The sequence below is a fragment of the Eriocheir sinensis genome, unplaced genomic scaffold (genome assembly GCF_024679095.1).
Source record: "Eriocheir sinensis breed Jianghai 21 unplaced genomic scaffold, ASM2467909v1 Scaffold532, whole genome shotgun sequence".
Lineage (NCBI taxonomy): Eukaryota > Metazoa > Arthropoda > Malacostraca > Decapoda > Varunidae > Eriocheir > Eriocheir sinensis.
Genome location: NW_026111868.1, coordinates 74,254 through 100,609, shown reverse-complemented (window position 1 = coordinate 100,609; position 26,356 = coordinate 74,254). Strand labels below are relative to the sequence as shown.

The window sequence follows — 26,356 nt, the reverse complement described above, 5'->3', positions numbered from 1 at the left end:
TTGGTGATAAATTTGCAAAGAACAAAATACCTGGCTGAAATATTAAATGAAAACCTTGCAAATATATAGGTACAGAAGACTGAGAATATGTTTGAAGGAGGAGGAGAAGGAAGAGGAAGAGGAGGAGGAGGAGGAGGAGGGAGGAAGAAGAAAGGAAAGGAAGGAAAGGAGAAGAAAAGGAAGGAAAGGAGAAGAAAAGGAAGGAAAGGAAGAGAAAAAAGGAAGGAAAGGAAGAGAAGGAAAGGAAGGAAGGAAAGGAAGAGAAGGAAGGAAAGGAAGAGAAAAGGAAGGAAAGGAAGAGAAGAAAAGGAAGGAAAGGAAGAGAAGAAAAGGAAGGAAAGGAAGAGAAGAAAAGGAAGGAAAGGAAGAGAAGAAAAGGAAGGGAAAGGAAGAGAAGGAAGGGAAAGGAGAAGAAAAGGAAGGGAAAGGAAGAGAAGAAAATTAAGGGAAAGAAGAAGAAAAGAAAGGGAAAGGAGAAGAAAAGGAAGGGAAAGGAAGAGAAGAAAAAGAAGGGAAAGGAAGAGAAAAGGAAGGAAAGGAAGAGAAAGGAAGGGAAAGGAAGAGAAGGAAGAAAATAACAAAATAAGGGTAGAAAGAAAGAGGAATGTAGAGAATGGAAGAAAAGAAGGAGAGGAAAATACTAAGAGAAGAGGAACAAGGGAAGAGAAGGAAGGGAAGGAAGAAGAGGAAATATATTACAAATGAAAACCTTGCAATATATTAGTAAAGAAAACCTTGGTAACAGTTAATCAAATACCTGGTTGATAAAAGTGAAAACCTTGTTAGTATATATAAGTAAATCTTGGTGATAAATTTGCAAAGAACAAAATACCTGGCTGAAATATTAAATGAAAACCTTGCAAATATATAGGTACAGAAGACTGAGAATATGTTTGAAGGGAGGAGGAGAAGGAAGAGGAAGAGGAGGAGGAGGAGGAGGAGGGAGGGAAGAAAGGAAAGGAAGGAAAGGAGAAGAAAAGGAAGGAAAGGAGAAGAAAAGGAAGGAAAGGAAGAGAAAAAAGGAAGGAAAGGAAGAGAAGGAAAGGAAGGAAAGGAAGAGAAGGAAGGGAAAGGAAGAGAAGAAAAGGAAGGGAAAGGAAGAGAAGAAAAGGAAGGGAAAGGAAGAGAAGAAAAGGAAGGGAAAGGAAGAGAAGAAAAGGAAGGGAAAGGAAGAGAAGAAAAGGAAGAGAAGGAAGGGAAAGGAGAAGAAAAGGAAGGGAAAGGAAGAGAAGAAAATTAAGGGAAAGAAGAAGAAAATAAAGGGAAAGGAGAAGAAAAGGAAGGGAAAGGAAGAGAAGAAAAAGAAGGGAAAGGAAGAGAAAAGGAAGGGAAAGGAGAAGAAAAGGACGGGAAAGGAAGAGAAGGAAGAAAATAACAAAATAAGGGTAGAAAGAAAGAGGAATGTAGAGAATGGAAGAAAAGAAGGGAGAGGAAAATACTAAGAGAAGAGGAACAAGGGAAGAGAAGGAAGGGAAGGAAGAAGAGGAAATATATTACAAATGAAAACCTTGCAATATATTAGTAAAGAAAACCTTGGTAACAGTTAATCAAATACCTGGTTGATAAAAGTGAAAACCTTGTTAGTATATATAAGTAAATCTTGGTGATAAATTTGCAACGAACAAAATACCTGGCTGAAATATTAAATGAAAACCTTGCAAATATATAGGTACAGAAGACTGAGAATATGTTTGAAGGAGGAGGAGAAGGAAGAGGAAGAGGAGGAGGAGGAGGAGGAGGAGGAAGAGAAGAAAGGAAAGGAAGGGAAAGGAGAAGAAAAGGAAGGAAAGGAGAAGAAAAGGAAGGAAAGGAAGAGAAAAAGGAAGGAAAGGAAGAGAAGGAAAGGAAGGAAAGGAAGAGAAGGAAGGAAAGGAAGAGAAGAAAAGGAAGGAAAGGAAGAGAAGAAAAGGAAGGGAAAGGAAGAGAAGAAAAGGAAGGAAAGGAAGAGAAGAAAAGGAAGGAAAGGAAGAGAAGAAAAGGAAGGAAAGGAAGAGAAGGAAGGAAAGGAGAAGAAAAGGAAGGGAAAGTAAGAGAAGAAAATTAATTGAAAGAATAAGAAAAGAAAGGAAAGGAGAAGAAAAGGAAGGGAAAGGAAGAGAAGAAAAGAAGGAAAGGAAGAGAAAAGGAAGGAAAGGAAGAGAAAGGAAGGAAAGGAAGAGAAGGAAGAAAATAACAAAATAAGGGTAGAAAGAAAGAGGAATGTAGAGAATGGAAGAAAAGAAGGAGAGGAAAATACTAAGAGAAGAGGAACAAGGGAAGAGAAGGAAGGAAGAAGCGGAAATATAGTACAAATGAACACCGTGCAATATATTAGTAAAGAAAACCTTGGTAACAGTTAATCAAATACCTGGTTGATAAAAGTGAAAACCTTGTTAGTATATATAAGTAAATCTTGGTGATAAATTTGCAAAGAACAAAATACCTGGCTGAAATATTAAATGAAAACCTTGCAAATATATAGGTACAGAAGACTGAGAATATGTTTGAAGGGAGGAGAAGGAAGAGGAAGAGGAGGAGGAGGAGGAGGAGGAGGGAAGAGAAGAAAGGAAAAGGAAGGGAAAGGAGAAAAAAAGGAAGGAAAGGAGAAGAAAAGGAAGGAAAGGAAGAGAAGGAAGGAAAGGAAGAGAAGGAAGGAAAGGAAGAGAAGAAAAAGGAAAGGAAGAGAAGAAAAGGAAGGGAAAGGAAGAGAAGAAAAGGAAGGGAAAGGAAGAGAAGAAAAGGAAGGGAAAGGAAGAGAAGAGAAGGGAGGGAAAGGAAGAGAAGGAAGGAAAGGAGAAAAGGAAGGAAAGGAAGAGAAGAAAATTAAGGGAAAGAAGAAGAAAAGAAAGGGAAAGGAGAAGAAAAGGAAGGGAAAGGAAGAGAAGAAAAAGAAGGGAAAGGAAGAGAAAAGGAAGGGAAAGGAAGAGAAAGGGAAGGGAAAGGAAGAGAAGGAAGAAAATAACAAAATAAGGGTAGAAAGAAAGAGGAATGTAGAGAATGGAAGAAAAGAAGGGAGAGGAAAATACTAAGAGAAGAGGAACAAGGGAAGAGAAGGAAGGGAAGGAAGAAGAGGAAATATATTACAAATGAAAACCTTGCAATATATTAGTAAAGAAAACCTTGGTAACAGTTAATCAAATACCTGGTTGATAAAAGTGAAAACCTTGTTAGTATATAAGAAAACCTACCTAGTTGACAGAACAGTAATGGCACATAGTAAATATAGTACCCAGTTCATAAAATAATAGTACTGAAAACCTTTGCTTTCTATCATATACTGAAAACCTTTGCTTTCTATCATACACCCATACAGCAGGTAAAATCACATACACACCTTTCGTAGAGCTGCCCTGCCGCCAATACTCCATCCCGGGTCACTTGTACAGGCGCCGTAACCAGGTCAGTTCAGTGCAGTGTAGTTCGGAGGGAGTGCCTTTGCAGCGGACCCTCTAAATGGTCTTCTTGTGCCTGGCTGAATTTTAAGCGATTCTTCCAAAAGTCTTGAGTATATTTAATTTCCTCCGTTCTGTTTGTTTCCAGTTCTGTTCGGAGGGTTGCCTTTGCCCCTCTAAATGGTCTTCTTGTGCCTGGCTGAATTTTAAGCGATTCTTCCAAAAGTCTTGAGTATATTTAATTTCCTCCCTTCTGTTTGTTTCCAGTTCTGTTTGGAGGGTTGTCTTTGCCCCTCTAAATGGTCTTCTTGTGCTTGGTTGTGCTGCCTTCTCTTCTCTGATTTTTAAGCGATTCTTCTAAAATTCTTGAGTATATTTAATATCCTCCCTTCTGATAAAGTTTACAGTTCAGTTCAGTGCAGTTCGGAGCCTCCACTTCTTGATTTTCTTGTGCCTGGTTGAGTGCTGCCGTCTCTTCTCGGATTTTAAGCGATTCTTCCAAAATTCTTGCATATATTTAATTTCCTTCCTTCTGTTTATGCATGTTTCAAGTTTCTTGATTAAAGCTGCAATATGGTAGTAGTAGTAGTAGTAGTAGTAGTAGTAGTAGTAGTCTGTGTAAAAGGGAGGGGTCCAGTAACCTGTGTATTGTAAAAGAGGTCAGTTTTCTTTTCTTCTTCCCCATTCTTCTGATCAGGTCTTTCTTGACTTCACAGTCTTATTGCTTCTTTACATAACAATAGTTCTAAAATGTCCACCTTGTTTTCTTGGTATGGCTGTGCTAGTATTGTGTGTGGTAGCATGTCGTGGTAGGTATTGGGTGCTGTAACCTTCTGTTTCTGCCCCTTACATGTTGTGTCAGGGCAACTGTGGAAGAAGGAGAATAAGAGTTATAGGCTGGTATTACAAGACACTTTGCCATATCACATCAGCTATTTCTAAAGGACAAAGAGGGGATCCATCAGGTTCTATAGGTTCCTGGTACAGAAGAAGGGTCAGACTACCACCAGGGTCATAAAACTATCCCTGGAAATGCCCACAACTCCTACAAAAGCCTTGGCAAATATGTGTGTTCAGATTGGGAACATCTAGTGCCAAACCTCGGCCTCTTCTTGTGAAACAAACAGACACTGAAGCTAAGAAAACTTTATTCAAAAACATCAAAAATTTGCATGCCAGCCCTTTGTATAAATCAGTGAGGGTTACCCATGACCTTACTAAGAGAGAGAGAGATCACGAGGCAGCCTTATGGAATGAGGCAAAAAACCTGTACACTGCAGGGAAAGGGAAACATATAGTGGTTGGGCCACCATGGCACAGAAGGATTGTGAAAGTAAGGGGATACCAAAATCCAGCGGAGACCGAGAACTCAGCCTCCTCAAACACGGCCTAAATAAACTACCAAAGGACAATAGTACTCTAAGTTCAGTAGACATTAAGGATATTCTCATTATGTTTAGTAACGTAGATATTTTTAGTTTAGATAAGAGGCTTGAATTAAAATGCAGACTGGGGAAAATGGAGAGAACACCTCAGGTAATAGCCCTCCAAGAAGTTAAACCAAAACACTACAGGTATGACAGAACTACTGCCGAATACTCTCTGGAAGGATATGATATCATTGAACAAAATTTACACAATGAAATAGGGAGGGGCTTAATTATATATATCAAGAAGGGCATGAAATATAATACAGTTGAATTGAAGGTCAATTATAATGAATACTGTGGCATTGAAATGGTATGCTGTGGTGCAAAATTATTGATTATGTCTGTCTATAGAAGTCCAAACAGTGACATGGACAATAACAATAGTTTGCTCCAGCTGATGAAGGAAGTGATAGCAGCGTGCAATATAAAGTATTAATAGGGGACTTTAATCTTCCTCAAGTCAAATGGAACAACTACACCACAGAAACTGGAGCAACAGAATTTAGCACACTGTTTGTTGAAAAGGTACGTGATTGTTTTTTCACCCAACATGTTGAGGACGTAACACGGATAAGAGGAGGCAACACAGGCAATACACTTGATTTGATATTCAGCAATGATGACTCAATAGTAGATGATATTGTGTTAGATACACCGCTTGGAAAAAGTGACCATGCTTGCATTACTTTTGCTGTAGCCACACACGAACTAGAGGACAGAAGTAAGAGACAAGTGTACATGTACGAGAAGGCAGACTATCAACTTATGAAAAATCGTCTCAATATAGATTGGGAAGAGTTTTGTCACAGGAAATAAATCGATTACAAATGGAAGAAATTTATTAACAAATTGCAGGAGGTTGTGGAATAGTGTACCTAAGAAACATATTGGAGATATAGAAAAGATGAGGAAAAGAACAAACGAGTCATTGCCAATGAGTGACAAGCTGTGGTCAAAAATAAAGAGAAAACAACGGTTATGGGAAATGCTAAAGAAAAAAAGACAGGAAAACAACACAACTATGGCAGTGGATATTGAGAAGGAGTACAGAAGAATAAACAATCAGGTTAGACACCAAACAAGAAATGCTGTGAAACTCAAAGAAAGAGAAATAGCGAAGAATATTAAAGAGAACCCCAAAATCTTCTGGAAATATGTGATGTCCAAGACAAGAACCAAATCACGGATTGGAGACTTATATAAGGATGAGGAGAAAATTGAAAAAGCAACAAGTGATACAGAAAAGGCAGATATATTATCTGAACAGTTTGCTGGGGTTTTATTAATGAACCTGATGGAAACTTACCAGTAGCTGACATCAAAGAGGCCCCAAGATTTGATAATGTGGAAATAACACAGGATAAAATAAGGAAGGTAATAGAAAACCTTAAAAGAAACAAGTCACCTGGACCTGACGGGATACACCCTAGGATCATAAAGGAATTGAAGGAGACACTGCTGGAGCCTTTGAGGATACTATACAGCAGTTCATTGCAGGATGGTGTGGTACCAGAAGACTGGAGGGTAGCTCACATCACAGCCATTTTTAAAAAGGGGAATAAATGTGATCCAGGCAACTATAGGCCGGTCAGCCTTACTAGTATATTCTGCAAGATGATGGAGTCACTTTTGAGAGAGGAAATTATTGCACACATGAAAATGAACAATCTCTTTAGTAATAAGCAATTTGGCTTCATCTCGGGCAGATCGACGGTGCTGCAACTTATCAAAGTGCTTGACGCATGGACTGAGGCTCTTGACGAGGGGCTGGCTGTGGATGTGGTTTACCTGGATTTCATGAAGGCCTTTGACAGAGTCCCACATAAGAGATTAATGAAGAAAGTCTCCAGCTATAGAGTGGAAGGCAAGGTGCTCAGATGGATTCATAGTTTTTTGACTGGTCGGAAGCAGAGGGTCCTGGTCAATGGCGAGGCATCAGCATGGAAGGACGTGACAAGTGGAGTGCCACAGGGCTCGGTGCTGGGTCCTTTGCTATTTGTAATGTTTATAAATGACCTGCCGGATTCAGTCAAACATGACAGCCAAGTGTTCCTGTATGCAGACGACACTAAGATTTTTAGAAAGATAAAGGAAAGGGAAGATTGTGACAAGCTGCAAGAGGACCTAGATGAGCTCAAAGGATGGACAGAAAAATGGCTCATGAATTTTCACCTAGACAAAAGTAAACACATGAGGATTGGGCAATCAGAAATTGAGGACAAAGTTTATAGTCCGAGAGCTAGCTACGGGTGATTTTACCCCAACGAGCCCAGAAGATATAATGCTCTAACTTGGTTAAGTTTATCACCGACAATTGAAAAAGGTTTGTCAGCTGCTTCAACTCAGGTGGTGTTGCCCCAAAACCCTCCTTTTGAGGTTGATTTTCAAAACTATACACTTCAAACTTTGTATATAAAACTATGTATTTATTCTTAATAATATGGCGATTTAAGGGGATGAAGGTCAGCTGCCAAAAAAGACCCTAAAAGTGTTGGATTTTACACCAAAAGCTTCACGAATAATATTCTCTAAGTATAATTATAAAATGCAGTAGATATGAATCTAATAATATCTGACTCTATTTCTCGGTGGTAAAAGGGGTCAGCTGCCTCCAAATTTAGTCTGATTTTGGCCCTTGGGGTAAATGTCTTCACCAAGAGTTACACGTACCAAAATGCAGTAGCACAGAGTTAATCTGTCCAAATTGATAATGAGACTAATTCTGACAACATTATCAGGTGGTAAGATGTGGTCAGCTGACCTCCAAATTTTGCCCATTTTGACCCCGTGAGGTAAAAACCACATCTTACCACCTGATAATGTTGTCAGTTTTAGTCTCATTATCAATTTGGACAGATTAACTCTGTGCTACTGCATTTTGGTACGTGTAGCTCTTGGGGTAAGACATTTTTACCCCAAGGGCCAAAATCAGACTAAATTTGGAGGGCAGCTGACCCCCTTTTACCACCGAGAAATAGTGTCAGTTATTAGTAGATTCATATCTACTGCATTTTATCATTATACTGAGTGAATATGATTCGTGTAGCTTTTGGGGTAAAATCCAACACTTTTAGGGTCTTTTTAAGGGCAGCTGACCCCTTCATCCCCCTTAAATATTCTGTGAGTTATATCGCCATATTATTAAGAATAAATACATAGTTTTATATACAGTTTGAAGTGTATAGTTTGAAAAGTAAAATCAACCTCAAAAAGGGGTATTTTGGCACCCCCTGGGGGCAACACCCACCCGAGTTGAAGCAGCTGACAAACCTTTTTCAATTGTCAGTGATAAACTTAACCAAGTTAGAGCATTATATCTTCTGGGCTCGTTGGGGTAAAATCACCCGTAGCTAGCTCTCGGACTATAATAATATGTACAGTAAAATCAATAAGACCAGGGTAGAAAAGGACATAGGTGTGGTCATTGATAACAAGCTCATGTTCTCAGACCACCTGGCCGAAAAAATTAACAAGGCGAATAAGATTGTGGGGCTGATAAGAACTTTTATTCACCTTGACCCTGCAGTATTCAAGACACTCTACACTGCATTGGTAAGACTACCATTTAGAATATGCCAACCAGGTATGGAGTCCACACCTGGTGAAGGATGCTGAGGCTGTGGAGAACGTGCAGCGAAGAGCAACGAAGCTGGTGCCTTGCCTGAAAGACCTGCCATATGGAGAGAGACTGAGACAGCTTGAGTTGCCCACACTGGCATATAGAAGATCCCGGGGAGACCAAATTGAAACTTTTAAAATTGTAACCAGGAAATATGATATAGATTGTACAGAGGGACTTTTTGATTTAAGGGAAGATAGCACCACACGGGGAAACTCTAAGAAAATCTTTAAACCAAGAGCTAGGCTGAATGTTCGGAAGTTTTCATTCCCCAACCGGGTGGTTAATACCTGGAACAGTTTGCCAGAGTGGGTAGTGAACGCTGACTCAGTAGAGAGTTTTGAGGCAAAACTCGATAAATTTTGGAAAAATCAAGAACAAAATTTTCATATAGAGCACAAATAGTCACCACGCGCAGCCCACACAGTGTTCAGGCTGCTGAACTGGAGCCACAGGCCACTTAAGGCCTCTTCCAGGAATCTTCTGTGAGTATCTGTGAGTGTTCTTGGGGAAATGTCTTGTAATGCGACCCATAGACACGGTCCCATCACGCAGATGGCTTGCCAGGTAACACAATACGTAACACTGTCCCTGAACACACGTCACATGCCTTCTGCCCGTCACAATGCGTAGACGTAACACAGTACCATACAGCACCGTGACGAAGCTATATAGTGTGGCAGGTTACGAAATGATAACGTAACACTAGTCTAGGATATGAAATCACTGTTTCTGGCACTGCGTAACACCTTCAACCCGTCACACGCCTCCTGACCGTCACCTTGATGCGTAGACGTAACACAGTACCATATATCACCGTGACGAAGCTATATAGTGTGGCAGGTAACGAAATAACGTAAACTAGTCTAGGGTACCCAATCACTGTCTGGCAATGCGTAACACCTTCAACCCGTCACACGCCTCCCTGACCGTCACCTTAATGCGTAGACGTAACACAGTACCATACATCACCGTGACGAAGCTGTATAGTGTTGCAGGTAACGATATAATAACGTAACACTAGTCTGGGGTACCCAAACAGTCATTGGCAATGCGTAACACTTGCAACCCGTCACACGCCTCCCTGACCGTCACCTCAAGACGTATACGTAACACAGCCCACAGGAGCACAGTAACACAGCTGTAGAGTTAGTCACGCATGCAAATAACAACGTGTAAGTCTCTCACCTCAAAATATATATTAACCACGGCGCTGCCACGACTGCCCGGCGGTCACCTCAACACTAGACGCCACACAGCCCTATTACGCACTTATATCATTGACCCAGCAATAATATAACGACTCATAGCACTGTCTCACCTCAAATTACACTCCACAAGTCCCTGGCAAGCTCGTGGAGGCAAGATATAGTGAGAAGCAGGGGCCATGGTGTGGGGTTGACTGGTGGCCATGGCTGTGTGGACGCGAAGACTCCCAGCCAATCAGCGCACAGGAAGCTCCGGGCAGCCAATCAGAGCACAGAATAGGGACGGTGCCCTCTCCCGCCAAAGCCAAAGATATATTATAGTTATTTTCAAGCCTGTTTTAAGCCTTACAATGTTACTATGGCTTTCCGGGAGGTTAGAATTAGTCTTCGCACACTTTAATTATGGTTTCCTTGGAGCTTTGAAGGTTTAGAGGCGTGAGTGTGAAGGAGCGAGAAACTGTCGGGTTCGTACACACATATATAGTTATTTCCAAGCCTGTTTTAAGCCTTACAACGTTACTATGGCTTTCCGGGAGGTTAGAATTAGTCTTTGCACACTTTAATTATGGTTTTCTTGGAGCTTTGAAGGTTTAGAGGCATGAGTTTGAAGGAGCGAGAAACTGTCGGGTCCGTACACACATATATAGTTATTTCCAAGCCTGTTTTAAGCCTTACAACGTTACTATGGCTTTCCGGGATGTTAGTTTTAGTCTTTGCACACTTTAATTATGGTTTTCTACGAGTCTTGAAGGTTAAGAGGCGTGTGTGTGAGGGTGCGAGAAATTGGCGGCAAAGATTCTTATGAGGGAAGCCGTCCTTTGCACCGCGACCAAGCCTGTTTAAGCCTTACACTCTTACTATGGCTTTCCAAGAGGTTACTTTTAGTCTTTGCACACTTTAATTATGGTTTTCTACGAGTCTTGAAGGTTAAGAGGCGTGTGTGTGAGGGAGCGAGATTTTGGCGCCAAAGTTGCAATGAGGGGGAAGCTGCTGACCTGGTGCCGCGACCAATCACAGAGCAGGAAAAAAAGGCGGGGAGCTCACAGCCAATCAGCGCACAGCAAGGCCCCAGGACAGCCAATCAGAGCCGAGAATAGGGACGCCCCCCATTTCCCGCTCAAAATCACTCAAGAAAGCCACACACAGATATATTATAGCCATTTTCAAGCACTTTTAGAGGCTTAAACTTAATTATGGCTTTCCTGGAGACTAGTTTTGATATTTTCACACTTTAATTATGGCTTTCCGGGAGCTCTGAAGGTGAATTAACGTGTCTAAGAGGGAGAAAGCGGTGGGCGTCTTCATACCTCGTCGAATTATTAATAAAACCAACTTACCGGCGTGGAAATATAATATGGATAAAATTAAATTAAAACTTACCTGAAACTTGCTTGGTCCGTATAGTAATAAGGGAAATATGAGTAACGAAGCCAGTCAGAATTAGTTTGTCTTACAGGAATATAAAATCACACTAAAAACCATAAATTACTGATAAAATGTAACAGATATGGATAATTAATGTGATAAAGAAGATAATATTCAAGGGATAAGTGATAAGGGAAATAAATAAGTTAACCAGAATCTCGATAAAGCATAAAAAAAACACTGCAAACCATAAATGACTTCGAAAATATGAAATAAATTAATAAAAAGAAACTATCACTGGAATATATAAGTTTACCCTCGCAACACACACACATACACTTCAACCTTATAACGTGACCGCCTCGCCCCCTTTCTGCCCCCCAGCTATTATCTTACCTTAATTAAGTAGTGCTATTGCCTAATAACCGGGCTGCGGCGTTATAATCGTGAATATTTGGCGCCATCGTGAGGAGCGTCTTGCCGTGCGTCTGCTCGGAATGGAGGTCGGCCCGGGAATGGCGCCAAGGCTCGCTTCCCCGCCAAGCTTAGTATCTCAAACACGCTTATTAATGGTCTTACGCAGGGACGAACTATGAATTAATGACTATAAAAATACAATAATAGAGCTCATTACCGTAAAGCTAAAGGACATTTTAAATACACGAATATTCCAGGAAAGAACCGACGCGCTGACCCCGCCAAATTTACCATAGTGTCTCCCCCAAGTGTATTAATGATCTTACGCAGGGACGAACTATGAATTAATGACTATAAAAACACAATAATATAGCTCATAACCGTAAAGCTAAAGGACACTTGAAATACACGAATATTCCAGAGAAGAACCAACCGGGAATGGCGCCAACTCGCACCCCCGCCAAACTTTGTATCTCAACCACGCTTATTAATGGTCTTACGCAGGGACGAACTATGAATTAATGACTATAAAAACACAATAATAGAGCTCATTACCGTAAAGCTGAAGGACATTTTAAATACACGAATATTCCAGGAAAGAACCGACGCGCTGACCCCGCCAAATTTACCATAGTGCCTCCCCCAAGCGTATTAATGATCTTACGCAGGGACGAACTATGAATTAATGACTATAAAAACACAATAATAGAGCTCAAACCGTAAAGCTGAAGGACATTTTAAATACACGAATATTTCAGAGAAGAACCAACGCGCTGACCCCGCCAAATTTACCATAGTGCCTCCCCCAAGCGTATTAATGATCTTACGCAGGGACGAACTATGAATTAATGACTATAAAAACACAATAATAGAGCTCATTACCGTAAAGCTAAAGGACATTTTAAATACACGAATATTCCAGGAAAGAACCGACGCGCTGACCCCGCCAAATTTACCATAGTGCCTCCCCCAAGCGTATTAATGATCTTACGCAGGGACGAACTATGAATTAATGACTATAAAGACACAATAATAGAGCTCATTACCGTAAAGCTGAAGGACATTTTAAATACACGAATATTCCAGGAAAGAACCGACGCGCTGACCCCGCCAAATTTACCATAGTGCCTCCCCCAAGCGTATTAATGATCTTACGCACGGACGAACTATGAATTAATGACTATAAAAATACAATAATAGAGCTCATTACCGTAAAGCTGAAGGACATTTTAAATACACGAATATTCCAGGAAAGAACCGACGGTCTGACCCCGCCAAATTTACCATAGTGCCTCCCCCAAATATATTAATGATCTTACGTACGGACGAACTATGTATTAATGACTATAAAAACACATTAATAGAGCTCATTACCGTAAAGCTGAAGGACATTTTAAATACACGAATATTCCAGGAAAGAACCGATGCACTGACCCCGCCAAATTTACCATAGTGCCTCCCCCAAGTATATTAATGATCTTACGTACGGACGAACTATAAATTAATGACTATAAAAATACAATAATATAGCTCATAACCGTAAAGCTAAAGGACATTTAAAATACACGAATATTCTAGAGCCAACCACCGAGTTGACCTTTTTGAGGCTAAATGAAACCTCAATTTTGGCTTTTTGTCAAGCGTTTGGCCTAAATCAATTCACTTTGGCCAAAAATACCTGATCGGGCACAATTTTTGCCTTTTTTCATAATTTCTGGGTCAGCATTCTTGAAAAACGCCTACGATTCTCATATCAGTTATGTCTACAGGACAAGAAATGAGGTCAAATGCGCCTAATAAGTGTTTTTTCACGTAAAATAAAATAAAACTACCCTAGGAAAGGCCCATGACCCCTATGTAGGCCTTGTAAATCGTATGTGGGAAAAGGGTTCTCGTCAAGGTGTTGAATTTCATTGTTACTTTGCACACCCCTAATGATCAAATTTTCTTTGCTAATTCATATATTCACTCAGGTGATTTCCATGTTCAACATCTCCCTGACCGTATTTTGGAAGAAAAGACTGTACTCATGGGTGATTTCAATGCTAGATGTAAAGAACTTGGTAGCCATCAGACCTCAAAATGGTATTAGATGGGAGGCGCTTTTTGATTCTACTGATGCAATTATGTTTACTGGTGATAGTGTTTAGACTCATGTGCATGGTGGTAATTGCATGTGTACCTCCTCAGGAATATTATCAGTATTTACATTCTAATTTCTTTTAACTAACCTCAACATGTTTTATTTTTGTACAATGGAGATTTTTATTTTTTGCAACTAGCCTATATAGTCAGGGCTTTGTCTGCAAGCCCAGCCATTCCCCTTTGTTATATTTTACAACAATAAATATTTCAATTCAATTCAATGTTACTTTCTTCGTTTTGGAGCCTTCTGATTAATGTAGAATCATTTAAGTTTAAGGACAGACCACCTAGTCTGGACCATGGGGTCTGTGTGGTCTGATTTTCTATGTAAATCTCTCTCTCTCTCACACACACACACACACACACACACACACACTCTCTCTCTCTCTCTCTCTTTTTTTTAAACATGGAGGAACTAATATATTTTGACTTATTCCTGTGGAGGATATGGCTCTCTCATCCTTACCCATATTTTTTATCTTGACTTCTTACTTAATTTTCTAAGACGGACTTAATAATATATCTAGTAGGAATTAAAGAAAGAATTGAAGTTCTCACACCTCCAGATACTTAATCATAGCTCATAACATTCTCTCTCTTCGTCTTCTTTTTATTTTTCACTAGACAAGCATAAGAAAGATTGAGTATCTAATGCTGTCAAAATACATTGATAATCATTCTTCACTTTGACAAACATTCCTATTTTTAATTCCGCTTACTTTTCCAAGGTACCTTTATTCTCGACATGAGTACTAATTACAAGGTGCGTACAAACTGAAACACCCAACTGTATTGTTATAAAACAAAAATTGTAAGGGCCCTTTCCTGACCCTCAGCAAAGTCTTGTTGAAGGGTTTCAGTGGACATTCCTGCGGTACCAGAACCTTGCCCAGTAGTCATCTGAGCAGGTGATGAAGGCCGGCGAGCAGGGTGAGTGGACCATGTGTCGCACAGGGCCATTGTGACCTGGGGAGAGGGTAAGACAGTGAGACAATGGACTATGAGACCCCTCAAGACCTAACCCTACCTTGTACACCTTAGCTGCTGATATATTCCATCATCGGGGAACTAACTGGAGATATTCTACTAAAACTGATTTTAGTGTTATCCAACTTCCTGAAATTCAATTCAATGAGCATGCTCTTTAAAATTACCCTTGGCCTGCTTCCTAACTTTGAAAAGAAGAGGCCTCTGCACAACATTCCTCCACCATTATGGCAACTTATGCAATATTACAACTAATCTTACACACTCAAAAGCTTAAATAAAGGTATAATGGCCCATGGCAAGAACACTTACATAGGAAGAAGGATGATGTTAAGCTTATCAACCCTGAGTGCCCAGGTGAAAGTGAGACCCGTCCCCGTCAGCTCCCTACCTGGCCCTCAAACACACATGACTCACCGAGGGACAGCAGGTTCTTCCTCTGGGCATTGCGAGCGTCCCAGGCACAGAGGGAGGTGGTGGCCTCGTCCGGGAACATGACAAAGTCTTCGGTGTGGCTGAACATGGCGTGTGCGCTGTGCTCCTGCCGGCCTGAGGAACAAGGGGTAAGAAAAAATGGCTTCTTGAATACAAAACTTTATCTTATCTTAAAATCAATCCCACAAAGTTATATGTTTAGTTGGGCAATACATTTACCATTCTAGAAAAGAATGCATGTGAAAGTCAATCCCCTAAACTTGAGCCTAAGATGGTTATTCAATATTTATGTGGATGATGTTATTAGAGAAATGGAGGGCAAAGTTGGAGAAGTTGGAGTAAGAATGTTTGATGAGGGAAGGAAGTGGGTACTGAATTTGATACTGTTTGCTGATGACACGGTGCTCATTGCAGAAAATTAAAGTGACCTACAAAATTTAGTCAGTGTTTTTGATAGTGTCTGTAACAGGAGAAAGCTGAAAGTAAATGTCAACAAAAGTAAAGTGATGGTTTGTGAGCGAAGTAGAAGTGAGGTTGTAGATTTTGTATGCCCATATAGAGTGGGAATTGAATGCGAAAAAGAATGCAAAATAATTTTGAATGGTGAAGAAATGGAGGAGATCAATGAGTTTAAGTACCTTGGATCAGTTATGTGTAAGCATGGTGGTACAGAGGGAGAGAAAAGAGAAAGGGCATTGCAAGGAAGAAGGGTGATAGGGTCTTCGGGACGAATCATGAATGGCAGAAGTGTGAGCATGTAGGTAAAGAGGGATTTGAGAAATACAATAATAGTACCAACCCTCACATATGCAAGTGAAACGTGGGCCTGGAATGAAAGTCTGAGGTCTAGAGTGCAGGCAGTGGAAATGAGTCATTTCAGGAGTGCTTGTGGTGTGAGTAGAATGGATGGAATGAGTAATGAAAGTGTGTACAAGTCTTTTGGAATGTGTCACAGGAGTGAAGGGAAGATGTGTGGAAGAAGTGAAGCGACAGACTTTTAAGTGGTTTGGCCACATGGAGCGAATGGAGGAGAGTAAGATGACCAGAAGGGTGTATGTGAGTGAGATAGAGGGAGGGAATGCTAGAGGATGACCTCCAGTGAAATGGAGGGATAGGGTGCAAGAGTATGTTAGGGAGAGGAGGGAAAGATCTTTGAGAAACTTTGAGCAGGCAAGGAGGGAGTGTCTGGATAGAGAAAGTTGGAAGCTCTTCTGCCGTGGCCATCCCCTGGTGGGAGCTCCTAGAAGCAGGTGTCGATGAAATGATGATGATGAAGAATTGGACTTTTATTATGTGGTATGCAAACTGTGTTGAACAAGGTGTTGCTGCATCAAAAAAATGATTGACTATGGCATGGGCTGTGCTCCAGGTGGGGTGCTAACTGGGGGACCACCAAGTTTGTGGTCCCCCGAGGAGCAAAATATCTGGTGGAGGCAAACAGAGGGTTTACTGAAGGTTGGCCTGGACTAGATAAGCAGGTGGTTGGTGGTCCACACTCACCCACTGAGCCGGCACCAGTGTAGGCAATGAGGCATCGGCCTGTTGACAGCTCCCACAACTTGACAATGCTGTCCAGAACCGACGACAGGATGTACTGGGAAAAAGGGGTGACTATCAGTATTTTTCTTATTAATTTTTCATTATTCATGGCATTTCTACAAATAGGCAGTGAAACCAAGGGCTTGACAAAGAAACTAATCTGCAAAATGTCATTCCCACAAAGACAAGTCCAGCACCCTCACCAAAAGAAATGACTTAAACATGAGGTATCTTGATCATTCATTCATGAAAGCCTTGAAGTCACTGGAAGAAAACTAGTGACCATAACTGAACCACTGAAAACTTTAAAACAACGGTAAGCTTGATCACTATGAAGTCCAGCCCCAAGGATAATAAGTATTGTTAGGGAAGAACATCAAAGACTCACAATGCACTTGCCTCAGAGTCAACAGTTACTGTCAAAATCATCAGTCTACCTTACTCCAAACTCTTAACATGGCAGCAGCCCCTCTTAGTCAGGCAGCAATTGTATACTACTTCGTTTTTTTTGCCAACTCTAGTTTCTCGTTATTTAGGGTTTACCTACGTCCCATGGAGCAAAGTTAAACTTGTTGTTATGTTCACAGACACATTTGGGATACAGTATTGACCTATTGAAAGAACCTATATTTAGCTTGCTGAATGGGCTAAAACTGCAATATGTGAACCGGGTCTTCATGACGTAGTAATAGAAATAACTCAACTTAGAGGTTTTTAATCTGCATTTAACCTTTAATAATACATTTCTGGCGTTTATTGTTGCAAACAAAAGACAAAAATTCACACTTTGACATCGTAAAAACTGAATTTCCTTACAATACTGGAAGTGGAAATTGAGGTTGCACATTACTATTAAATCTTACAACTTCTTTTTGCCTTAGCTATATCAAACTGCACAACCTTTTCTGCAGTCTGAACCATTTATTAAGCCATAATTGCACTGCATCATGTCCAACATTAACCTTCCCATCTCAAATGCAAAAAGTACTTCTGATATCTCAGTCTGTTTCATCTACATCCACAGGTTTGTCCAGTACAACGTTCTCACATATCTCTCCACATCCACACAGGTCTGTGCATACCAAACTGTTTCTCCTGCATCCACATGATTGTTTGTTGCAACCAGTTTTGCAATGACACTTCCTTAGCTCTAGCAAGGCCTCTGGAGCTGGTGCATTCTCACAGAAGACTGGCTTGAGGCGACCGTCCTCTGACTTCCAGCCGTAGTCCACAGGTGAAGGTATTTCCGGACAAGGTGCTTTAGACAGCTTCCAAACAAGCGCCATATAGTAAGCTCTGGAAGTGTGTGGCACTAAAGTTCCTCGAGTTGGGGGTAGCTGTTTACCCTCTCTCCCTTTCTGTGCAAATAGAGCCCACCTCAGCTCTCTAACGTTGTTCTCACCGATGCCTGAGGTCTTGTATAGTAAACACAGATATCGCTCCATTTGGTCAAAGATACATGCTGGTATCTCTTCTGTCAACCCAAATGCAGTAAATGCTTTCAAAACTTCATCGTCAGTTTGCATAAATGCTTTAAAGTGACTTAACAGACCTTTACCAGCAAATGATCCAGTGTTGTCTGTTCCCTTGAAAGCATACCACCCAATGAGTGCCTCTGTCCTCTTGGGTCCAAGTCTTTGGTAGCAATCGTTGATTGATATTCTGTCACTTTTTGTTCTGAGAAGTGTTGATGACTTTGGAAGTGATGGGAAGTGACCTAAAAGCAGAACAAAAACATCTGTGTCAACTGAAAAGACATCCAAAATGGATTGAGGGTCCTTGTGCATCACATCAAATGCATTCAGAAGAACAAGCTGGTCTCCCTCCTCCAGATTGTGCCGACCCGTTGCCATCTCAGGCATACTGACAATGTCAGATAATGAGTGATTAGCTTTCATTGTTGTATGGTGCATAACAACAACTCTCTTTGGCTTATTTTCATAGTGGCTAATGAGTTTATCTGAGAGGTACTCTGTCAACTCTGCCTTGGTGTCCACATGAGAGGAACGTCTTCAAGTTCCTTATTTCAGTGTTATCATTGACATGATAATGAACTGGTGTTGTGTTAACTGTTCGCTTCTGGCGAGTTGTTTCCTTGAGAGAACCAGCAAGGTACTGATCAAAAATGACTCTGACCTCATAAGGTTCACTCATGTCGGCCACGATGTCAACAAACTTCTTTGCAAAGTGCAGGGCATTTGACATTTCGGGAGTTTTGGGCACCATGTTCACTATACACATTGCGTCTATTATCAGGACCGAGGAAGCTGCCCTCACTGGTTCAGGGATGCTCAGCTCATCTGGCAATGGTAGTGGTGACTTCATGACTGCAGGTACCAGTTTCGATTTGTCTGAGAGCATTATCATTGATCCATCTGGATGAAAGGTGGAAGGTGGAGCGACACAGAATTCAAATTCTGTAATAGCATCTTTAACTGAAAAGACATTTCGAGTCTTGCACACAACAAGTAGTCGAGAGAGCAGTGACCTTTCCTGTTGAATGGATACCAACTGCCCTTTGACTTTAGTTTGTACTGTGGCTCCTACGTCCTTGAAGTACGTCAAGTTGTTCTTCTTCTGAACATCCCAGAAAGGAACTGATTTTTCCACCATCCGAGTAGAGACAAAATTTTCCAATGCCTCTTTCCCCAACTTGTCACGATTTTCAATGTTTCTGCTAACACTATCAGGTGTGACAGCAAATGTCACAAGGTTGAACATGTCAGTCTTGAGGAAGGGATTTCCCTCTTTGGTAAGAACATTGAAAATCTTTGCTGCAAATGAGATGTTCTTGGCACCTTTTGCTCCAACAAGTTCATGGTGAAGAGAACTTGGCTGGCGTACTTCGATTCCAGCATATTCTTTGAATTCCTGTACAATTCGGCACAGTGTAGGGGCTATGATGAAGTACTTGTCCAAGGCTTGCTCTTTTCCTGTGATGCCAATAAATCCCCCTTTAACCTTCATCTTTTTGTGCTCCTGTTCAATGCCATGGTCTGGATCAATCACAGTGAAAGGGACACTGTGTTTTGTAATAGAAAAGTTGCCTTCGTCTAAAAAGTGCCAAGTCTCGGGGTCTGTGCTTTGCAGTTCCAACATGTCTGCAACATAGAGTGGCCCCCAGCGTCCATAGTTGTACTGGTCATGAGCATGAAAATAAGGCAACAGCTCCTCCATCTTAGCCAAATGAAGTCTCCAGTTGCACGTCCGTGTAGCAGCAGTAAACATCAGGAGAACCTCAACCTGATTCATGTAGTTTGTTAGAAATTTGGAAACACCTTTTGCTTGTTCTTTCCACTCATTTACCTTTTTGAAACAATCATGGGTAGAGAGCGTCTGGCGCATTTCAGCTACTTGCGATTATTGCAGACGACAGTATGTGAAAGTTCAAAGCATTGGCATTTCAAGATAAATTGCATAGAAACTTAACAACAAGGTGAATTCCATTTATCTACATCTGTACCTTATGAATATGTAAAAACAATAGAGTTGGCATGAAAAACGAAGTAGAGGCATGAAATGGACAAATGCTGCCTGACTATCTATGCAATGCAAGTCTTCTCCCTCACCAGTTCGTCTCCCACTCCCGTCTTTGCCTTCCTCAGCCTCCATTCCCCTTCTGCAGCATGCGACTTGGCAAGCAAGAAGAGGCTACTGAGCCATAAGTTCAAAGTAGGGTGTCCACAACTTAACAAACTAAACCAAATGCTGAGTCACTAGGAGGCTGATATATTACCTCCACAGTCCTGTATCATCATCATCATCTGTTTAATGTCAGGTTTTTCCATAATCTCTCATGAAGTTAGACGGTCAACATACACTTCCAACTATTACTATCCATTGCCTCAGCCTCTCCAGTGCCTAATGCTGCCAAATGTTCTTAAAAGCAGCAGTTTCGTATGTGTTATTATATTTCACTTAGTTCACCCCCTTTGCTTATGAGACAGATCCCCTTCTAAAAAGTCGGCTCCATTAACGCACTGTAAAGATAACACTTGCTGTAATTCCTCTGGACTTGGCATTTCCTAGGCATAATAATAACTACTCCATCCCTGGCCAAGAGATGTCACAGCATTAACCAGAGCAGGAGGGAGACAAGTGGTGGAGACTGTTGGGAAAGGCAGTGGATTAGTAATGACTGACGGAGATGATAAAGTGTTGACATACCTTACATGTCTTACTAGGGGTTGAATTTATGCCTCAGCTGAACCTACTAGCTTTGACGGGATTGACTTTTTATATATATATATACTGGTCGGTATTTTAAGACACTCACTTTTCACACCAACTATTTCTAAAGGTCAAAGAGGGGATCAATCGAGATCTAATGAGTGTTTCTTTAGGTTCAAAAGAAGAAGGGTCAAACAACCACCAGGGTCATAAAACTACTTCTGGAAATGCCCAAAACTCCTATGAAAGCCTTGTCAAATATGTGAACTTTGGCGACGAAATGTTTAGTAATATGGCGCACTATATGAAGTGGTGTGTTTGAAATGACTACTCAAACTCAGCACACTACCTTTATAGAGGCGTCCACACTCCCCGTGGCCACTAAACTCCCGTCCATGGAGAAGGCTGCAGCACGACACTTGTCCTTGTGGGAGGTGACATAGGCGGTCTCATACATGGCTGGCTCGGGGGCGCTGGTCTGGGGTTCCGTTTCGTACTCCAAGTGATGAAAAAAAAAGAAAAGAGGGAAGAAAATATAAAATCAATCAACTACACAATTCAGGAACAAAATATATGTAAGAAAATGTCTTTCACCAGCTCAAGGAAATGGGCAGTGGCCTTAATACACTCTCAGGCCCTTGCTCAATGCCATGGACAGGGGGCAGAGGGAAGCTCAGAGGCCAGGTGATGCTGATAACAGATGTGCAGACTGAGTTTGTATTTTTTGGATCACTGTTTCAGGGTGTCAGTCCCACAATGTCAAAGGATTGGCCTCGACTGTATTGTACCTAGTATGATGTTTAGATACCATTATAGTGCACAGACTTATTTATTAGAGCTAATCTAATCTATGTTCAATTAGTATAAGTGCTTGCATAATGGAGTAGTTTAGAGTGATATATCATACATATGCATAAGCCTCAATAAAATGTATCCTTTCAAACATTTATTTTACATGAAGAAACTCAAATACACATTCTCTCTCTCTCTCTCTCTGCTATGTTATCTTGCAGTATTTGGCTCCCTAATGCATCAGTGCTAGACTTGATAATCACAAACCACTATACCATGTTCGTGCTGCAGTCCAATGGTGATTATGTTCATGAGCCGGTCTGAAGGGGAGACGGCCGTGGCTTCTTGGTCCACAATGACGGCCAGCTCCTGTGCGAAGTTCTGATGGCCATCGTAGAACAGCTGGCTGCGGCAAACAGGGGATGTAAATATAATAATATCAATACTGCCTTTGGCACTAAAAAAAATATATTCTGAAAACAGAGACTGAGGAAATACATTTGCCAATGTATTGGTGACTGGCACCAGAAGAAACTAAAGACATAAAACTTGTGAAAAGACTAAAAGAAAAGAATAAAACCAAGCATAATCAGCTTCCCGTTCATCCTCGTTTCTCTTGGAGCAGGGAGTTTGTTTTGCATCTCTGCGGTGAATTTGAACTCCAGTTTGTGTGTTTTGTGAGTGTGAGGCAAGTAGTTAGTGGTAGCTGTGGTGACCAGGCCACAGACAAGCAAAAAGTATCCCAAACTGTCTCCAAGCTGGCTCAGGAGTGGCCTGAAGACCCTTGGGCAGTATTACTAAACATTTTGTTGTCCAAATTCACCTATTTGACAAGGCTTATGTAGGAGTTTTGGGAATTTCCCACAGTAGCTTTATGACCCTGGTGGCAGTTTGACCCTTCTTCTGTACCATGAACCTAAAGAAACACTCATTAGAACCCGACTGACCCAATCTTTGACCTTTAGAAATAGCTGATGTGGGAAGCCAAAGTGGGAAACAAGTCACTCCAGCCCTGGTCACTCCGGCCTGCCCCACGTTCGACCCAAGCCACTCCATCCCCCTTGGGTGCGTGCGCGGGTATGAGCGGGAGTTTGTATGGATGTTTTTTATTCATTCTTAGCAGGTGTCACCTGCGATAGGGTCACAGCCTACGCAGCTTGAGCTAATTTTTTTCAATTATCGTAAATTACCTGTTTCTCTGAGACTTGCAACAACTACACTTCAATATAATAAAAGACACTCTTGTTAATAAAAATGTAGCTGATCATTCTCGTTGTTTTATTTATTGGTAAATGAGAGAAAATATTGTATTGTATTGTATTGAAGTGTAATTGTTATAAGCCCCGGAGAAACACTGGTAATTTACGATAATTGAAAGAATGGCTCAAGCTGCGTGGGACCTGTGACCATATACCCGCTAGTCTGTTAATGCAGGCAAAGCACTCATTCCTCTCTATATCCCTGCTGTGCAAAGAAGCCAAGAACGTACATATTCAGGTGCAGCTGGTCAAGGACGGCAAGCTGTCATGCTATCAGCAATGGAAATATCGTTCTATGCAAGGTGCAAGGTTAGAAAAAGTACGACCAACATAGGGTTACAACTGACCAATTGCTGAGAGCTTGCTCCAGACTGAGCGGACCAACCACCTAATTTATTTAGTTTCCTGTTTAGTTTGCTTTTAGTTTGAGTGCTTTATCTGTATTTTCAATACTCTACATTATTATTATTATTGTTTTAGGTTTTATCATGTGATTTTGTTGTTGATTTAAAACAGTAAAGTAAGAACATAGAATGACATATTTCCTCTACTCCATAAGCTTCTATATATTGATCTGCCTTTATGTATAGAACTCACATCCTCCTCTTCTTCTTCCTCTCCTCCTCCTCCTCCTCTGCACTGGTTGGCCTGTAAGAAGATATGGGATTGTCAGATGCTTCCAACTCTAACATTAACTACTTGCAAAGGCTAAAAAAAGAGATCAATTTGGTTCTAATGAGTGCTTCTGTAGCATCATGGTACAGAGGAAGGGTCACACTACCACCAGGGTCATTCAACTATCCCAGGAAATGCCCACAACTCCTATGAAAGCCTTGTCAAATATATGTTTTTAGGTTCACGGTACAGAGGAAGGGTCACACTACCATCAGGGTCATTAAACTACCCCTGGAAATGCCCACAACTTCTATGAAAGCCTTGTCAAATATATGTTTTCTTAGGGTCATGGTACAGAGGAAGGGTCACACTACCATCAGGGTCATTAAACTACCCCTGGAAATGCCCACAACTTCTATGAAAGCCTTGTCAAATATATGTTTTCTTAGGGTCATGGTACAGAGGAAGGGGTACACTACCACCAGGGTCATTAAACTACCCCTGAAAATGCCCACAACTCAAGGAAAGCCTTGTCAAATAGGTGTTTCTTCAGGTTCACAGTAAAGAAGAAGGGTCAAACTACCACCAGGGTCATAAAACTACCCTGAAATGCTCACACCTCCTAGGAAAGCCTTGTCAAATAGGTGTTTCTTCAGGTTCATGGTACAGAGGAAGGCTCAAACTACCACCAGGGTCATAAAACTACCCCTGGAAATGCTCACACCTCCTAGGAAAGCCTTGTCAAATAGGTGTTTCTTCAGGTTCACGGTACAGAGGAGGGTCACTACCACCAGGGTCATAAAACTACCCTGGAAATGCTCACATCTCCTAGGAAAGCCTTGTCAAATAGGTGTTTCTTCAGGTACATGGTAAAGAGGAAGGCTCAAACAACCACCAGGTTCAAAAAACAACCCCTGGAAATGACCACAACTCCTAGGAAAGCCTTGTCAAATAGGTGTTTCTTCAGGTTCACGAGTACAGAGGAAGGTCAAACTACCACCAGGGTCATAAACTACCCCTGGAAATGCTCACACCTCCTAGGAAAGCCGTGTCAAATAAATTGTTTCTTCAGGTTCACGGTACAGAGGAGGGGTCACACTACCACCAGGGTCATAAAACTACCCCTGGAAATGCCCACAACTCCTAGGAAAGCCTTGTCAAATAGGTGTTTCTTCAGGTTCACGGTAAAGAAGAAGGGTCAAACTACCACCAGGGTCATAAAACTACCTCTGGAAATGCTCACACCTCCTAGGAAAGCCTTGTCAAATAGGTGTTTCTTCAGGTTCACGGTACAGAGGAAGGGGTCACACTACCACCAGGGTCATAAAACTACCCCTGGAAATGCTCACACCTCCTAGGAAAGCCTTGTCAAATAGGTGTTTCTTCAGGTTCACGGTACAGAGGAGGGGTCACACTACCACCAGGGTCATAAAACTACCCCTGGAAATGCCCACAACTCCTAGGAAAGCCTTGTCAAATAGGTGTTTCTTCAGGTTCATGGTACAGAGGAAGGCTCAAACTACCACCAGGGTCATAAAACTACCCCTGGAAATGCCCACATCTCCTAGGAAAGCCTTGTCAAATAGGTGTTTCTTCAGGTTCACGGTACAGAGGAAGGGTCAAACTACCACCAGGGTCATAAAACTACTCCTGGAAATGCCCACAACTCCTAGGAAAGCCTTGTCAAATAGGTGTTTCTTCAGGTTCACGGTACAGAGGAAGGGTCAAACTACCACCAGGGTCATAAAACTACCCCTGGAAATGCTCACACCTCCTAGGAAAGCCTTGTCAAATAGGTGTTTCTTCAGGTTCACGGTACAGAGGAGGGGTCACACTACCACCAGGGTCATAAAACTACCCCTGGAAATGCTCACATCTCCTAGGAAAGCCTTGTCAAATAGGTGTTTCTTCAGGTTCACGGTACAGAGGAGGGGTCACACTACCACCAGGGTCATAAAACTACCCCTGGAAATGCTCACACCTCCTAGGAAAGCCTTGTCAAATAGGTGTTTTTGGCTAACGAAATGTCTTGTAATACGGCTCTATAAGGTTGGTATTGTCAAATGCGTTCGTTCTTTTGAGTTCTAATGAGTTGTCGAGTTATAATGAGTGTTCTTTTAAGTTCACGGTACAGAAGAAGGCTCAGACTACCACCAGGGTCATAAAAGTACCCCTGGAAATGCCCTAAACTCCCACGAAAGACTAGTAAATTTTGTGTCATTGTGCTCAGAAATGTTTAATTAAAAATATGGCCCTGATGGAGAGAGGCGTCGCTGAGGTCAGACAGGCCAAGCTGGAGTACCAAGTGACGGCTCTGTAGGACTGTGCCAATGATTCAGAGGTGCCAGGCAACAGAGCATTAATGAAGGCTCTTGTTGACCGTATGGATCAAGTTGAAAGCAGACGAGTGCCATTCAAGATAGTCTAGTCTGGACCATGCCGGGTCTGTGTGGTCTGATTTTCTATGTAATTCTATGTAATTCGATGTAATTTTCTCTCTCTCTCTCTCTCTCTCTCTCTCTCTCTCTCTCTCTCTCTCTCTCTCTCTCTCTCTCTCTCTCTCTCTCTCTCTCTCTCTCTCTCTCTCTCTCTCTATCTATCTTTCACACACACACACACACACACACACACAGAGAGAGAATTACATAGAATTACATAGAATTACATATCAGACAATCACAGGAGACAGTAACGCACAGAGAGAGAGAGAGAGAGAGAGAGAGAGAAGAGAATTACATAGAATTACATATCAGACAATCACAGGGAGACAGTAACGCACAGAGAGAGAGAGAGAAAAGGTTTATGAGAACAGAAAAGATAAAAAAGAAAAAAAGAAAAATACACGGAAAACAACGAGAAAAACAAGTAGATGAAGAATAGGAAGATAAAAAGAAATAGAAAAAGAAGAAGAAGAAGAAGAAGAAGAAGAAGAAGAAGAAGATGAGTCAGTCTCCCGCGCGAATCAGCTGACTTGGTCTGTGACGGAGCGCAAAACTTAATCCTT

At 41.5% G+C, this 26,356-nt stretch overlaps 1 protein-coding gene and 1 long non-coding RNA gene across 5 annotated transcripts in view; both read right to left on the bottom strand.

Annotated features, from left to right (window-relative positions):
- LOC126992972 (uncharacterized) overlaps positions 1 to 14,362 on the bottom strand; it is a 36,065-nt gene extending 21,703 nt beyond the window's left edge. For 2 of the 3 annotated variants that reach the window (XR_007747207.1, XR_007747205.1), the window contains exons 1-2: positions 11,390 to 14,362; positions 3,314 to 4,238 (exon numbers count right to left, since the gene is read on the bottom strand). This is a non-coding gene — a long non-coding RNA (uncharacterized LOC126992972). Of the gene's footprint in view, positions 1 to 3,313; positions 4,239 to 9,741; positions 9,806 to 11,389 lie in introns of those variants that run through there. The other variant, XR_007747206.1, reaches the window with a different exon arrangement.
- A 12-nt stretch (positions 14,363 to 14,374) lies between these two features.
- Positions 14,375 to 23,355, bottom strand: LOC126992971 (cleavage stimulation factor subunit 1-like). Of its 2 annotated transcripts, none has more exons than XM_050851795.1 (6): positions 23,335 to 23,355; positions 21,754 to 21,884; positions 21,036 to 21,182; positions 16,478 to 16,571; positions 14,960 to 15,091; positions 14,375 to 14,521 (listed from the first exon to the last, which is right to left on the bottom strand). In XM_050851795.1, the coding sequence occupies exons 2-6, from the start codon at positions 21,754 to 21,756 to the stop codon at positions 14,412 to 14,414; spliced, it is 486 nt and encodes a 161-aa protein (XP_050707752.1). In that variant the 5' UTR covers positions 21,757 to 21,884; positions 23,335 to 23,355; the 3' UTR covers positions 14,375 to 14,411. The 2 variants fall into 2 exon arrangements, with proteins under 2 accessions (XP_050707752.1, XP_050707753.1); XM_050851796.1 differs by having other exon boundaries at positions 21,036 to 21,164.
- Positions 23,356 to 26,356: the final 3,001 nt, after the last annotated feature.